General features: G+C 51.6%; 1 protein-coding gene across 13 annotated transcripts in view; it reads left to right on the top strand.

The window, feature by feature from the left end:
* MAP4 (microtubule associated protein 4) overlaps positions 1 to 15,720 on the top strand; it is a 141,836-nt gene that overhangs the window by 121,572 nt on the left and 4,544 nt on the right. For 9 of the 13 annotated variants that reach the window (XM_085050023.1, XM_085050021.1, XM_085050029.1 and 6 more), the window contains 8 exons: positions 52 to 229; positions 3,770 to 3,829; positions 4,353 to 4,684; positions 6,527 to 6,652; positions 8,191 to 8,283; positions 12,125 to 12,206; positions 14,520 to 14,632; positions 15,526 to 15,694. In XM_085050023.1, the coding sequence (XP_084906149.1) occupies positions 52 to 229; positions 3,770 to 3,829; positions 4,353 to 4,684; positions 6,527 to 6,652; positions 8,191 to 8,283; positions 12,125 to 12,206; positions 14,520 to 14,632; positions 15,526 to 15,694 (1,153 nt within the window). The remainder of the gene's footprint in view (positions 1 to 51; positions 230 to 3,769; positions 3,830 to 4,352; positions 4,685 to 6,526; positions 6,653 to 8,190; positions 8,284 to 12,124; positions 12,207 to 14,519; positions 14,633 to 15,525; positions 15,695 to 15,720) is intronic. The other 4 variants (XM_085050022.1, XM_085050024.1, XM_085050025.1 and 1 more) reach the window with 4 other exon arrangements.

The raw sequence follows: 15,720 nt of genomic DNA, 5'->3' as shown, positions 1-15,720 counted from the left end.
TGCTCTGGCAGTGCCATTCCGGCTGCTCTGACACCTCCTGCTCCGTTTCAGGTTGCGGATGCGAAACCCACGGAGAAGAGAACCTCCCTCTCCAAGCCTGCATCCTCCACCACTCCTAAAACTCCTTCCAGGAGCTCCTCTGCTGCTCCCAGGACCACAGCACCATCACCGGTGACGGCAGCGGCTGCTGCCAAAACCACAGCGGCATCTCCTCCCAAGAGGCCGACGTGTGAGTGCTCCTCCTTTTTCCTTTGGGGATCTGTCCTTCCAGCAGCTGCAGGCTCCTGGCTGAGCTACACCAGTTACTCTGCACAGCTCCCTGACAGGAGGGGCAGCCAGGGGGAGTCGGGCTTTGCTTCCAGGGAACAGGGACAGGATGAGAGGGAATGGCATCAGGATGTGCCAGGGGAGGGTCAGGTTGGATATTGGGAAAATTCTTTCCCCAAAAGGGTTCTATAGCCCTGGCACAGCTGCCCAGGGCAGTGGTGGAGTCTCCATCCCTGGAAATGTTCAAAAGCCACTCCATCACTATCTGGATTTGGACAGTACCCCAGACGTTTTTCTCTCTTCCAAATTCTCTCAAGGCCAACCTAGATCAGCTCTCTGTGATCCAGGGTTAATTCAATCACTGAACACACTTCATTTAAGAGTAGGGGTTCCATTCCCTCTGTATTTTGCCATAGGAACAAAATAAACACTAAATAAAAGCTTGGGAAAGGAAATCTTGGGAAGAGGACTTGGAACACCTGAAGTTTTGTGTGAAATCCAAAAAGGGTTGAGCAGAAGTGGAGATGTTTTAGTAGTGCAGGAAGAATTTGGAGCTGAAATCACATCAGCTTCATCCAAAAATTGTGTCCCACTCCTACTGCTGCTGAAGAGGGAATTTCCCATGAGTTCAACAGGAAACCTGAGCAGTGTTTTAGATAAACAAACAGTGGTCTCACTCATTTTAATGGAGCTTGAGAGATTTAACATCAGATAAAATGACAGTCAAGTGTTCTCAAGTCTTTTCAAAAGACTGGACCTCAGTGGCAAAATTCACCAATAAATGTGTAGAATTATGTAGACTGGTTTGAATCCCAAAGCATGGATTCATAACCCAGCTTTCCCAAAGGAATTGTTATGTTTTAGCTGTGTTGGAATGTGTTAGACTCTATGGACATCTCAGACTTTTTGCTCTGGGAGAAAATCTAATTAATCAAGTATAGAGAAGGTGTTGCACATTCCAAGAGCCATGTATCCAGTCTGATCACACAGACATCCTGGTAAAATTCATTTTGTGTGGTCTTGGAGGCAAACTGGAGCCCGGGAATGCTGGATCTGTTCTAATGAGTTGGGTTCATTCCTCCTTCCCAAACGGAGCCGCAAACAAAGGAGTGTTTTTTGGTGCCATTTGAAAAGAAATGGAGTCAGCGATGCAGAGCTGCAGGAAGGTTGTTCCAAGAGGCAGGATGTGCAGAGGAAGAGGCTGTGGCACTGGGAACGTGGTGGGACCTTGCCAAAGCACAGCTAGGGCTGTGTGGGTGAGGGAGAGATGAGGTCAGCTGGAGGGACTCCATGGAGAGGCAAAGCCGAGCTGGAAATGCACAGAGGAGGCAGGAATGGGAAGAGAAGGGCTCCTGTCCTGGCTGAGGGGGAAGCAGGGCTGGGACAGAGGGTGGATGATGCCCTGGGGCCTCAAGGGAACCTCAATGCTCATGGTTTGGTTTGGCTGAGAAGTGGGTGGGGAGACCTGGAGCTCTTGAGGTCACAGCTCTATCAGCTCCTTTACAGGAGGGGGGGTCAGCCTCTGCTCCCAGCGAACAGGGACAGGAAAGGGGAAATGGCCTCAAGCTGTGTCAGGAGAGGTTTAGTTGGATATTGGGAATATTCCTCCTGGAAAGGGCTGTCCAGCCCTAGCACAGGTGCCCAGGGCACTGGTGGAGTCCCCATCCCTGTAGGGATTTAAACGATGTGTGGATGTGGCATTTGGGGACAAGGTCAGTGATGGCCTTGGCAGTGCTGGGGGACAGGTGGACTTGATGGTCTTGGCTTTTCCAGCCTTAATGATTCCATGAATTTAGTTTCTCACAACACAGTGTTGAGCCAGAGAGTAAGTTTGGGGTGAAGATGGTGTTTGTGGCTGAAGGTGCTCTTTCAGGACTTCCCTGATGCTTTTCTCATGTCAGATATCAGGCACTCAGTGCCTTGAGCTGCCATCTAGTTTTAATCGTTGTCTCACATAAAATGTGTGTGTAAAGGTCAGGTTTGACATTATATAGTTTCACTTTTTCAGGTATTCAATGTCAGTTGTTTCTCTCTCTCTAAAGGAGAGCCACGGATTATGCAGGGATGGATATTTTGATTTTTAATTATTTTTTCCTTAGTTTTTGTTCTTTTCCCTGTGGAAATGACTTTTATGTTTGTACAAGATCACGCTCAGCCCTTCAGATCAGGCACAGATCAAAGTCTGTCACTACAGACCGTTGTCCCAGGGGCTTTATCTGGGTTTTCACCATCTCATCTTAATACAGACAGAAATTACAGCATTTGGCTCCCCACTGACACCAGCAGAAATAACATCTCTGTATATTAAAGTAACATAATATTCCTTTGCCTTTTATATAAACCTAAGTCTGTTCTGTCCATACAGTTTCCCCAATTAAAGTTCTGGTCTCGAGGAATGAAATTGGGTTGGTTTGGCAGCCCCTTTTTTGAAGTGTTTGCTATTAATTATGTATCTATCCTTCAGGCCTTATTAAATTATCCAAATGGGTTTCACCTCATTAGCTGGAATCTTATCTGGGGTGTTAATTGAACGCTTTTAGCAAAGTCAGGGTGGAATGATCCAGACTAACTTGGCCTGTAGTTATCTGCCTCTTCCCCTTGGTCTTTTTGGTATTGATATTCCATAAAGGACCCTGCCAGCTGCTAGAGTTTATCTAAAAAGTTAAGACTTAATGGAAATGAAATATTAAAAAATGAGGGTTTTAATAATTTTTCACTTAGGTCTTTTCCATTTATTATTTATTTTCAATGTTGCCTTCCTTTGGCTGTTGAAATGGAACAGACTTTACCCAAACTTGCTCATCACTGATAGTAAAAACTCTACAATTTCATGATCAAAGAGCTCCTTAAAATAAAGTTCTGTTTCTGTTTTTCAGTCTGTGGTTTTTGCCTTGATCAATTTGGTTTTCTCCTGCTTGGAGAAGTGTGGCTGCATCCCTGGTTTAGAGTGTCCTCTGTGCTGTGTAATCAGGTCATGATCGTTGGGCTTTGCCCAAAGGCAGCTCAGTTTAGGGATTGATTTTTGGGTTTATACAATTGAAATAGGGGCCAAAATATGTGCAATAACTCCTGTGTAAGAAAATTGGCACCGGGTAGGACTGGTCTGGCAATGAGGGCAAGGTTGGGCAAGGACAAATGTGGCCTTGCTTTTGTTACTTTTTAAAGGAAGGCAATGTTTTGAGGTGGCTTTTTGTTTGTTTGGGGTTTTTTAAGAAGTGAAGGTGGGGCAGGATTAAAATACTCCCAATGAGTGCTGTCAGATTCAGCAAGTGAATTGGAGAAGAAACAAAATTCAGCCCATCCCCAGGTGTGTGGTTTCACTGAACGAGGATCCTTTGACACGAACCGATGCTTTGGCTGCAAAATCCAAGGGGTTTTGCTGCCAGCAGGAGCACCCCAGCCAGGTGCTCAGACAGAGCAGTTAATCCTTGGGCTGATTCCAGCCCTGGAATGCTGCAGGGATCCTCCTGTGATGTGCTGACCGCTGTGTTTCTGTTGGCAGCGATCAAGACGGATGCAAAGCCGGCAGATGCCAAGAAAACCTCTGCAAAGTCTCCCTCAGGTACTGCTCCCCTTCCATCTCACATGGACTCATGGAATCCTTAGGTTTGGGAAAACCCTGCAAGCCCATGGAGCCCACGGAGCCCCCAGCACTGCCAAGGCCACCACTGACCATGTCCCAAAGTGCCACATCCCCATGGCTTTTAAATCCCTCCAGGGATGGGGATTCACCACTGCCTTGGGCAGCTGTGGCAGGGCTGGACAGCCCTTTCCGTGAGGAATTTTCTCAATATCCAGCCTGACCCTCCCCTTGCACAACCTGAGGCTGTTCCTCAACCTGCATGAAATCCCCTTTGGTTTGGGCTGGGGTCATTAAGGGGTCCCTGTACATCTTTGGCACTGAAAGTGTCCCACACCAGGTTGGACAGGGCTTGGAGAACCCTGGGATGGTGGGAGGTGTCCCTGCCATGGCAGGGGTGGCACTGGACAATCTTTAAGGTCCCAGCCCGTGCTGGCATTGTGTGACTGAGGCCTCAGTGTGACACCCTCTGACCCTGCTTTCCCCCTTCCCCGTGACCCTGCAGCAGATCCCAGCCGCCCCAAGAGCGCCACCGGCAATGCCACCAAGAGCAGCGCCACCACTCCTTCCACCACAGCCTCCAGCGCTCCCAGCGTGCCCGGGGCTGCCACCAGCCGGCCCAAACCCAAATCCACTGTCCCCAAATCCGCCACGGCCTCCACGGTGTCGGCAGACGCCAAGAAAGCCACGGCCAAGGTGGGCAGCAAAGGCAGCAGCAGCAGCAGCACCTCCAAAGCGCCGCGCCCAGCCAGCAGCGCCTCAGCTCCTGACCTGAAGAACGTGCGCTCCAAGATTGGCTCCACCGACAATATCAAGCACCAGCCAGGGGGAGGCAAGGTGAGCTCCTCTCTCTGGGGGTGATTTGGGTTCTGCGCTGGGCTGGGGCTGTGTCCTCACTGCTCTCCTCAGGCACACGCTCTGCAGAGCTCCTGCTGGGTTGCTGCTTGGTGCACGGGGCTTAGCCAGGCTGCAAAGGGGTGCAGGAGGGATCCAGCCCCAGAGCCAGCCCCTGGTCCTGCAATGCCTGCAGGAGTTCAGAGCTCTGCTCTCCTCTCATAGGTCCTGGCATGGAAACTCAGTGTGCAGGCTCCGAATCTTCTCTGTATTCCAAAGCTTTGCCTTTGAGTAGAGGAATCGAGTCTGCTGAACGGCACAGAAGGTGCAATAGTGCTCTAGGATGAGGGAAATCTGGATTCAGGAGCAAGTTCCACAGCACCTTTCCCCTGTCCAACTTGTCAGGCCCAAAGCTGACGTGAAATGAGTCTTTTTGGATCATCTGTGATGGCCACAGGGAGAGGGCAGTGCTGAAAAGCCAGTAAGAGAGATAAAACTTGAGGCTCTCAATGCCTCTTACTGCTCTTGAATGAATGACACTTCCACCATCAGTGTCTACCAAGGAAATTATAAAGGTTTGGGGATACACCTGCAGCCTCTCCTGAGCTTTAATCAGTGTGGCTGTGCAGAATCCCAAACCCTCGATTAGCTGTTGTATAACCCCAGCCTTGGCCTGCCACGTGTGTCAGCAGCAGCCAGAGGGCTGCAATTGCCCCCCAGTGGGACAGATCTTTCCATTTGTCTTTGCTGCAGCTCTGTGGTGCTGAATAACCCAGCCCAGAACTCTTAATCTGCTGCCAAGGGAGCACGTTCCATGCTGGGAGCCTTAATCTGCTCTCAGGCACATTAAAGTCAAGGGCACTCCTGGCTGGGTGTTGTGTGTCCCAGACAGCATCGATACAGCATGGATTTATCCTCAGAGTCAGCAGTCTCCTGGCTGTGCAGCAGCACAGCACAGCCCTCATTGTGTCAGCTTAGGGGACTTCAGTTTACATTTAACTGCACTGTCCTTCATTTTCTAAATATTTGCACAGAATTATTAGATCCTAACAATTGCATTGCTAAGCAAATTGTCCTTTTTGTAGTCTTATTTACACTGAGATGTTTTCAATCTTATGAGTCTCATAATGTTGTAGTGTTGGGGTTTTCTTTGTTCTCTGGTCTGCAGGTTAGTGAAATACAAGATTTATGCTGAGCCCCCCACCCCAAAAAAATGCAGGTTCTGCTGCATTTCACTGCATCTAAATTAGCAAAACAATGGATATTCTCAGGTAGTTGCTGAATTTTTATGAAATATGTAAATTTTCCTTCAATTTCCTGCTCAGCTGGACTCTGGGTCCACCTGGCTTTTGTTAGATAAAAGCCCAAGGAGCTGTTGAGCTCTGAGTGCAGTGTGTGTGGGTGGGATGTGAGCTGGGAGCACAGGCTGTGTGTCCAGCAGAGCTCTCAGAGCTCCACACCAGCCCTGGGAGTCTTTGCCTCCCAGCTCCACGGGAAGGAGCTGCTCCTGTGCTGCTGTTGGGTTCCTCAGAGATATGGTCTGATTTTTTGGCAGGATCAATGTCCTGGGGTCACTTGGATCCCAAGGAAGGGCACCAGGAGCTCTTTGAGACATGGAGAACTGAATCCCTGCTCTGTGCCCCCACAGGGTGCCCCCTCCACCCGGGGCTGAGCGGTGCTCTGTCACCCTCAGTGTCACCATTCCTGGCACGGATTATCCTTGGGCATTAGAGCATGCAGGGAGTTCTCCTGGCTCATCTGCTCCGCCAGGTTTATCCATGTGCCCGTTCTCCTGCCCACACTTCTGCTTTTGCTGGTTGCAACCATCCCTTTGTCTCCATCCAGGGGAAAATAGAGAAAAGGCCAGACTCAGCCGCCGCCGCGCCCAGGTCTGATCCCAGCGCGGGCACTAGAGTGGCTCCTAAAGCAGCCGCAGCAAAAGAGGGGTTCCCCAAACAGCCCAATGGGAAAGTGAGTTCCTTTCACACTTTTCTCTGGGGGAGATGAAGGAAAACGTTTCCATTTTGAGTCACTGTCCCTCCTCTTCAGCTGTCTTACTCTGTCCTGTCAGTAGCACTGTTCCTTGCACAGACACTCCCCGTTCTCTCTTGTGCACTCTGAGTTGTTCCCAGGGAAACTCCTCCAGGGAGGGACTTTCTCCACACCTGCTGGAAAGGTTTCCAGAGCAGAGTCCTCCAGTTTCACTTCCAGGTTAATGCAGGTTTAACTTTGAGTCAGAGGTTTCCCTTAAACCCAGTTCTTCACACACAGAACCAGCAAGACAGAGAGAGGTTGAGTTCAGAGCTGCTTCTTTTAAGACTGCAGAATATGAAGGAGTTCACATCTCTCATGCAGTATTCCCAACCAACTGTACCAAAACTGTAACTCCATGCCTTAGGCCATCGCTGTTGGATGGGTTACTCCAAAGTACAAGTGGATGGGGTGAGGTGGGACTGCCACAGTTTAATTCCAAAATTTTCAGGCAGGAATGGTCAGGAATGAACAGGATTTGTACCTCTAGGGAGTCAGAGAACCACCCAACACTCCATGGCACAGGGGTGTTCCCAGAGCTGCTGTTCCTGAATCCAGGAATCCTTTCTGACCTGGCTGAGGAGCTCTGGGAACCTGCCCAAGTGAGAGTGTTGGGTGATTCCTGTTGTGCTCCAAGTTCATCACGTTTTGTAGGAAGGAGGATCCAGCTTGGGCCTATTTGTGCTGTGAAAAATAACTCCAGACTAAACCCATGTTGTAACTAACCTTTGTAAACACTGGTGTCTAACCCAGTTACTACTGTGAGTAAAGCTCACCTAAACTGCTCTATTTTATTGAAAAATCCCAGAATCACTGGGGCTGGAAAAGCCCTCTGAGCCCATGGAGTCCAACCATCCCCCAGCACTGCCAAGCTGCCACCAGCCTCATTCTCATGCCCTTAAATCCAAGTCAGTGTAAAGGAGAAACAATTCCATTAACATAAAACTCATCTGAGATATCTAACCAAAGGTTTCACCACCTTCAGCAGAAAAATGTTTCTCAGACCCAGCTGTACTGCCCAGGGGTTTGGAGGGACGTTCTCCAGGGCTGGAGCAAATCCAGATGTGGCTCACCTGGAGCAGTTCACAGCGTGCTGGGAGTGGTGGCTCTGAGGGCTGGGGAAGTTCTTGCTGGAAACCTCCCCTGAGGCTTCCTGGGGCATGGACACTCATATCCCATCCCATCCCTCTGGGCTGGCTCTCCCTGCACCAGGGAAGTTCCCCGGGGCTGTAGGCAGTCCCATCCCACCCCGCAGGGTCCATGGGGAGCGTTTTCCACGCGGTGCTCCCAGCCTGGCACTAACACTGTCTGTGCAGCTCCTGTCCTTCACTTCCTCTCACTCTCCTCCTCGGTGGCTTCCCCCCCAGCACTGGGTCGAGTCCCACACGGTCCCTGTTTCTCCATGAGCCCCTCCTGCCATATGACAGCTCTAACCAGTCCTCTTCCCTTGTGTTGTTTTCCATTCTGTAACGTTCCAGGTCCAGATAGTCTCCAAAAAAGCGAACTACAGCCATGTTCAGTCCAAGTGTGGTTCCAAGGACAATATTAAGCATGTCCCTGGAGGTGGGAATGTAAGTATGGGTCTGGGCAAGCTGCCTGTCTACTACTAACTCCTTCTCTTGTGCCGTGGTGGGTGTGGCAGTGTCAAGAACGCTCTGCTGGAGGCAGAGCCTCAGGGCTCCTGGAGACAACTCAGGCTGGAGAATTTCTGCGTTTCCACTCGGTTGTCAGGCTGAGTGTGTGTGTTTTGTTTCACAGTGTACAACTCCACGTGGGCTGGTCATGACCAAACTCGGGGTGGGGACTGAACTCGCCGGGGTTCCCCAGCACCTCCTCACTCCTGACATCCTGTGGAACTTGGATTTCCCAGAGCAGATGCATTATGGCCTGGAAGTGCCTGTTACTCTCCCCTGGCTCACAGGGCCAGCTGGAGCCAGACTCATTTCACTTCTTGTTTCACAAAAAGGACTTTGGAGCAGGCAAAGACTTCGGGACTTAACCTTTGAGCTGCGATTAATTTCTAAATTTAAAGGCTGCTGGTATCTCTGGCAGCAGGGCTGAGCTTATTAAAATAGAAAGTTAATCTGGTGGTGTCTGCAGCTTGGTTTGGGCTGTTAGATCCTCCAAGTATCTGCCAGGCAAACCAGGTTAACTGTCCAGATCCTGCAGTTTGGGAGAGCAAGGTCTGGGGGCTCATTTCCATGGGGCAGATGTGTGCTGCCCTGACAAACCAGGGCTGGGCTGTTGGCACAGGGACAGCTTCAGGAATACAAAGTTTGGGTGGTTTCAAAGACACTGAAGGACTTGAGCCCAAGGAATTTTTTCCATAGGTGTTTAAATATCCTGGGTTCCCAAGGAACCATGTCCAGCTGTCACATCTGGTGAAGTGCCCAGGATGTCTGTTGGAGTCTGGCCCAGGGACACAAACGCTGCTCAGGACCTGGCTGTGGAGTCAGCTGGGAGCCACTTTTCCTGGGAAATCCATGTCCAACAGGCTGAGCCTTTACAAGACTGATTTTTCCAGTATTTGCAAGAGGCAACCAAATGTGGCTTCTTAACAAGTGATTCCCCCCAGGTTGGTTGCCAAGGTGGCCAGAGACAGCTGCTGAAGTCACACCACTGTCACTGAGCCCAGGCTCCCTTCCCACAGTCACTGGACACACATCCCTGCTGCCATCCTGACTGGGGATTTAGGGTTTGTGGTTCTTCCTTGCTGTTTCCATGGTTCACACCATGTTCATGGCAGTGTTTCCCATTGAAATGCTCCTGCAGGTGAGCTGTGAATGCTGGTGTTGAGCCCTGGTGTCCTGTGGAGCCCTCAAGGTGTTTTTGAGCCCTGTTTCTGTTCCTGCTGGTTGTTCCACCTGCTTCTGTCCCCCAGCTTGGGACAGGCTGTTCCAGAGATGGTGGCAGAAGTCTCTTTGGCCACACTGGTGACACTTTCTGGAGCAGCTGGTGGCATTTCCCTGTCCATGCACTCCAAGGAGCTGTATTTTATAAACTACTTCAATTTCACCACCTTTATCTTGTTCAGCCTTTCAGGGGCCTTACAAGAGCCTTTCCTGCTTTTCCAGGCTCCCAGAAATGGGATTGAAATGGGGGAGGATCTTTTCTTGCTTGATTGACTGTGTCAGTGAAGTGTCCTTCTGCTCCTGAATCACCATCCTGTCCTTCCTTCTTGACTGCCAGCCATTCCCAACCCTAGGGAAAGCTGTGTCTCTGCTTTCTTCTCCTCTCCCACACTCTTCTTTCACCACTGCAGTTTTGCTCCTTGCTCAGCCCTTTAAGCAGCTCTTTATTCTGCATTTTCAAAGCCAAAAGCTCATTTCCATGTTCCAAATGCCCCCAGAGCAGCTCCAGGCAAGCATTCTCAGCCCTCCACCACAGGCAGTGTGGATGTGAGTGCCCAGTCTGTCTTCCCAGGAAAGCATTTTCTTTTATCCATTTCTGTATATTCTCACTCCTTTTGGGGCACTGTGGTTTTAGTGACCTCTTCCAAGATGTTTTCTTGCTCAAGTAGTTGTGATGATCAATTTTGATAGAATTTCCAGTGTTTAATTCCCTGGTGGGTCTGCCTGGAAGGTCTGATCTGGTCTGTGCCTTCAGCTAAAGTTTTTAGGAATCCTGTGGACAAGAGTGTTGTGGTTTAGAAGCAGATTTTGATTGAGCTTTAGGGTTGCTCTGGTAGAAGTGATGGACATGGAATGATCTGGGTTGAAAAGGACCTTAAAGGTCATTGAGTTCCATCCTGCTCCACTGTACCAGGTTGCTCCAAGCCCTGTCCAGCCTGCCCTTGGACACTTCCAGGGCTCCAGGGACATTGTCCTGCCACCCCACCCAAGTGGCTCCTGGCTGGATCTCTGCTCAGGTGCCCGTTCTGCCCTCTGTGCAAGGAGATCATTTCTTCTCCATGCCAAGATTCCCCAGAAGCCATGCCCAAAAGCAGAAATTGTTGTTCCTGCTCATGTTACATTCACCAGAAATATCTTTACACAAACATAGTTCAGTTTCCTGGGGAAAAGAATTTTAGGGGTTTTTTTTAGTATTTCCCACTCTCAGAACCACTGAGGTTGGAAAAGATTTCCAAGACCATCAAGTCCAACCTTTGACCAAGCTTTCTTTTTAAAGAAAACAGTGAAGAGGTAGATTTTACACAGTGCAGGCAATGTCTGTGCTGATAAAAGTCTAAAGGGGATTTGGAATGTGCCTATGTTTCTCTGGCCTTTGGCTTGGCCTGCTTGGATGGATTGGGAAGTAGTCAGAGTCAGAGCTAAAAAGAGTTGAAGCTCACACTCCCCACCTGAGCCTCTGTCAAGCTTCCAAAGTTTATTTCTGGCACCAGAGTTTGTGTTTGGCTCTCTAAGGGCAATCCCAAGGTGCAAACCCAGCTCCTGTTAGAAATCCTACAAAACACCCTGCCATGCAGGTGGGATAGTTTGGATCTCAGGTGAGGAGCCACAGCTGGCAGCAAACATCAGGATTTTGAAATGCTTTCTGTGAAATAAATGTCATCTCATCCCAGTTCTGAGCAAGCAAGGACTGCTGATTAAAGCTGTACTGACTTTACTCACAACACCTGAGAAAATCAGAGCAGGGTCTGTGATTGACCTTCTGAGGGTGTCACTGAGCTGGGGATGTGGGACCATGGCAGGAGGCTGAGCTGTGCTTCCTGAGGAGCAGTTGTGGCAAATTATCTTGAGAACTCTCTGTGCAATCCTAGAGTAGCTGGTGGGTGAAGGAATTCTTGTTACATTCAAAAGGAAATCCTTGGATTTCCTCCTGGAGCACAACTTCTGAGCCTGCAGGTTCCAGCTGGTGGCTGCTCTCACCACTGGCATTGCTCTTTGAGAGGGACGGATTCCTGAAACACTGCATTCCGTTGGGCCACCATGTCCCTCACAGAATTCCAGACTGGTTTGACTGGAGGGACCTTAAGGATCATCCAGTGCCACCCCTGCCATGGACAAGGACACCTTCCACTGTCCCAGGCTGCTCCAAGCCCTGTCCAGCCTGGCCTTGGGCACTTCCAAGTCTGGGAGCTGCCCAGGCTGTGGCAGGCTGTGTCCCCAGCCTGGGCAGGAGCATGGCAGTGGGGTTGGTGTTCACTGTCCCTGTTCCCAGTGCTTTTGTGTCCCATGGCTGTGCCTGGTTCTGTCCCTCTGTCCTGCTCTCTGCTCTCAGTTCTGTCCCTCACCTGAGCCCCTCCTGGCTCTGAGTGACCCCAACACTGCCAGAAGCATTGGTCATACAGTGGCCAGGAATGCCCAGGAATGACTCCTGGGAATCAGCAGGAGGAATAACGTGGTAGAGCACAAAGGGGCACAAAGCACAAAGTGGTGTCTGAGGTGCCCTTTGGCCTCCAGAGTCTGGAGATGTTTCTCTGTGCTCAGCTGCTGCTTTTTGTCTCTCCAGGTGCAGATCCAGAACAAGAAAGTCGACCTTTCCAAAGTGTCCTCCAAGTGTGGATCTAAAGCAAATATCAAGCATAAGCCAGGTAGGGATTTTACCATTTCCTCATTATTTGTAGGTTTTGTCCCTTAAACACAGTCCTGGATTGTGACTGAAATAGTTTAAGGGGTTTGTTGCTTTCAGGGGATGTTCCCAGTGCTTCTGGAAATACCTAGAAGTGCTTCTTTCACAATTCCTGGTGGTTTCATGAGCTGAGAGGGGGATTAGGAGATGTGGGATGTCCTCTTGCCTGTGAGGATAATCTACAGCTTTGACTCAGTTGTGCTTTTTCCTGCTCATTTGAGAAGGAAAACATGGATGCTTCCATGACCATTCCAGGAAACTTCATCCATGTTCACAGAGGGCTTTGGGGTGCTCGGAACATCCAAGGATGTTCATGGAACGTGGAAGGATAAAGGAAATTCCCTCCAGTTCTTCAGAACACATACAAGGATCCTGTTAGCCTCGAGTCCATGGCAGCTCCTGCCTCCCATAAAACACTTCCGGCCCTTTAATGCCATTTTCTGGGATGAGTGTGCAGGAATTACCTGCTCCCTGCTGAGAACACAGAGGGAATTCCTGGCAATCTCAGGTGTCTCCCCAGGGTGCTGAGGCTGGAGGCCCCAGTTTGGCCTGAGGGATGGGCAGTGCAGTGACCTTGGCTGGCCCCTCGGTGTCTGGGGACACTTTCCGGGCCAGGAACGCTGCTGCTGTCACAGCCCAGGCACAAGGGACAAAGTTCAGTGCCCAGGGCTCAGAACAAGCACCACAGGCTGGTCTTTGTCCCCTCTGGGAGTCCCCTGTCCAGCCTGCCAGGTTAGAGCAGTTCACCCTCCTGCAGGACCCCTCGCTCCGGTGGCGTTGGGAACGTGGTGCCACCACTGTGACCTCGGCGTGCTCAGCGCTCGGAAATAACGAGCTGGGAGTGACAATCACTGCCCTTGTCCAGGCCTGATGAAAGCACAGCCACCCTGCCTGCAGCTCCCAGAGGCTTTGACTGATTTGGACCAAATCCCTTGGTTTCCACCGTTGGCTGTGCCAGGCTTCCAGAGGGAGGGCTGAGGGTTTAATGATGTCGCTGGGGAGCAAAGCTGTGCATAGCCAGACTTTGGTTGGGTTTTGGAGAAGCTGCTGGAATATGGACTGCAGCCAGTGAAAGGTGTGCCTGTCCATGCAGGGAGGTTGGAATGATCCTTAAGATCCATGATTCCAATCTGTGGCTTTGTGCACGGTCTGATTCATCAATAAAGGAGGCACCAACATGGTCAGAGGGTTGTAGCATTTCCCCTGTGAGGGAAACCTGTGAGGAAAGGCTGAGAGAGTTGGGATTGTTCAGCCTGGAAAAGAGAAGGTTTTGGGGTGACCTCATTATGGCCTTGCAGAGCCTGAAGGGAGCCAAGGAAGATGGGGAAAGACTCTTTCCAAGGGTGTGGAGTGACAGGACAAGAGGGAATGGCTTCCCACCTCCAGAGAGCAGGGTTAGGTGGGATATTGGGAAAGAATTCCTGGCTGGGAGGATGGGGAGGCCCTGGCACAGGTTGCCCAGAGAAGCTGTGGCTGCCCCTGGATCCCTGGAAGTGTCCAAGGCCAGGTTGGACAGGACTTGGAACAGCCTGGATAGTGGAAGGTGTCCCTGCCATGGCTGGGGTAGAGTGGGATGATCCTTCAGGCCCCTTCCAACCTAGCCCATTCCAGGATTCCACATTCTGTGATTAATGGGAGCTGCAGTATTCTGGAATCTATTCCATTCTGGAAAAATCTTGCTAAAATCCTGCAGCTCTTTCTGCCCTCCCCATTCTCCTGAGCCTGCAGTGTTCCTGCAGTTCCCCCCAGGCTTTTTCCCTGCCCTGTGAAGCCACAGGTCAGGTATGTGCTGGTAGGAGCTGTCTGGGGATCCCAGTGCTGGAGCAGCAGGGGGAAGGGACAAGGAGGGGAGGAAGGCAGTGACAGAGAGGAGCTGGAGGTGTCCTGGCACTGAGGAATGCACAGATGGCTGAGCTGGAGAGAGCTGGGCAGGGACAGGGACGGGAGCAGTAGGAGTCAGCCTTGGAATGGCACCAGTGAGGGATGGTGGGGGTGGCTTCACACCTCTGGTGCAGGAGGCAGCCCCAGGAGCACATCCAGGGAGGGTTTCTCCAGCCTGTCTGGATGTGCAGCATTCCCTAGGGCTGAAAATCACCAACTTCAGTCTTCCAGTTCTAAACCAAACTTCACCTGGGGAGAGGCTGGGCCAGGCAGTGTGGGACTTTCCTGTCCCTCCTCCAAAGGGTCCCCAGCAGCTCCAGGGGGCTGGGAAGGGAACACGAGGGTGACACTGCTGGGGGCTACCTGAACTCAGCCCTGCTCCATGTCCCTGCAGGAGGAGGAGATGTCAAAATCGAGAACCAGAAGCTGAACTTCAAGGAGAAGGCCCAGGCCAAAGTGGGATCTCTGGACAACGTGGGACACTCGCCGGCCGGAGGAGCTGTGAAGGTGAGTGCAGATCTCTGGCACATCCCAGGAAAGCTTTTAATCCAGTTCTAGTCCTCCTCCTGCTGTTCCTGAAGTGCAGCTCCTCCACCACAGCCTGGTACAGCCTCCTAGTGTCTGGGACCTCTGCTGTGCACCCCAGGAGGGAGGCTGGAGCCTGGGATGAGGATGGTTGGAAAGGAGAGAGCGTGGACCCACCTGACCAGGCTCCCTTCTGGGCATTCCTGAGGGCTGGCACTGCCCATCTCCATCCTTCCTCTTGGCATCTGAGAGCAGGGATCACTCCAAGCTGTGAGCCCAGCAGAAAGGCTGGCAGTAGCCTTCAGCCCCAGTTAAAGCTGGTGGGATCCAAGTGCTCTGTGCTGGGAGAGAACACCTGGCAGCCTGGGGAGCCTTAGAGAATCATGAAATATCCTGATCTGGAAGGGGTCTGTCGAGTTCAGCCCTTCAGCCCTGTTTGTGTGAGGATGAGAACAGATCACAGCTCTCATGGCTCTGATTCATCCCTTCTCCCACAGGAACACAAACTGTCCCCAGCCTTGGCTCTGCTCATTTGAGCTCTGGCTGCAGCAATGGGACATCTGTGCTCAGGGAGGGGACATTCCCTCCCTGGGGGATGTGTGGGCTGAGGGCTGGGATTAGTTCTTGGCATTCCCTGGACCCTGTGCCATTCCCTGGACCCTGTTCAGGTGTCCAGCTGTGAGTCTAGGTGCAGGTGCTGACTTCTAGGGCCTGAGGGCAGCTCGGAGGAGCTCCGAGGGTCTGTGAGACCCTGCAGGATTTTCTTTCCCAGGATTTGCTTTCCCAGAGCAGCAATTCCCGCTGCCATCTCCCCATCCCCGTGCCCTCCTCACCCTGCCCAGCAGCACTGACCGTGCCCACGATTGTCCCTGCAGGCCGAGGGTGGCACGGAGCCGGCGCAGCTCCCGCCGGCCAACGGAGAGGGGCCGGGGCAAGGCCCGGTGCCGGCAGCCCGGGAGAACGGCGTGGGGCCTGCGCTGGCCGCCCTCAGCAGCGCCGACCAAAGGGAAATGCAGAGCCTCGACACTCACATCCAAGAAACAAGTAAGTGCCCGCCGGGCCGGGGGGAG

The sequence above is a fragment of the Lichenostomus cassidix genome, chromosome 2, assembly GCF_008360975.1.
Source record: "Lichenostomus cassidix isolate B80296 chromosome 2, HeHo_3.0, whole genome shotgun sequence".
Classification (NCBI taxonomy): Eukaryota; Metazoa; Chordata; class Aves; order Passeriformes; family Meliphagidae; genus Lichenostomus; species Lichenostomus cassidix.
Note: the sequence above shows the minus strand (reverse complement) of the source record. Positions and strands in the feature narration are given on the sequence as shown.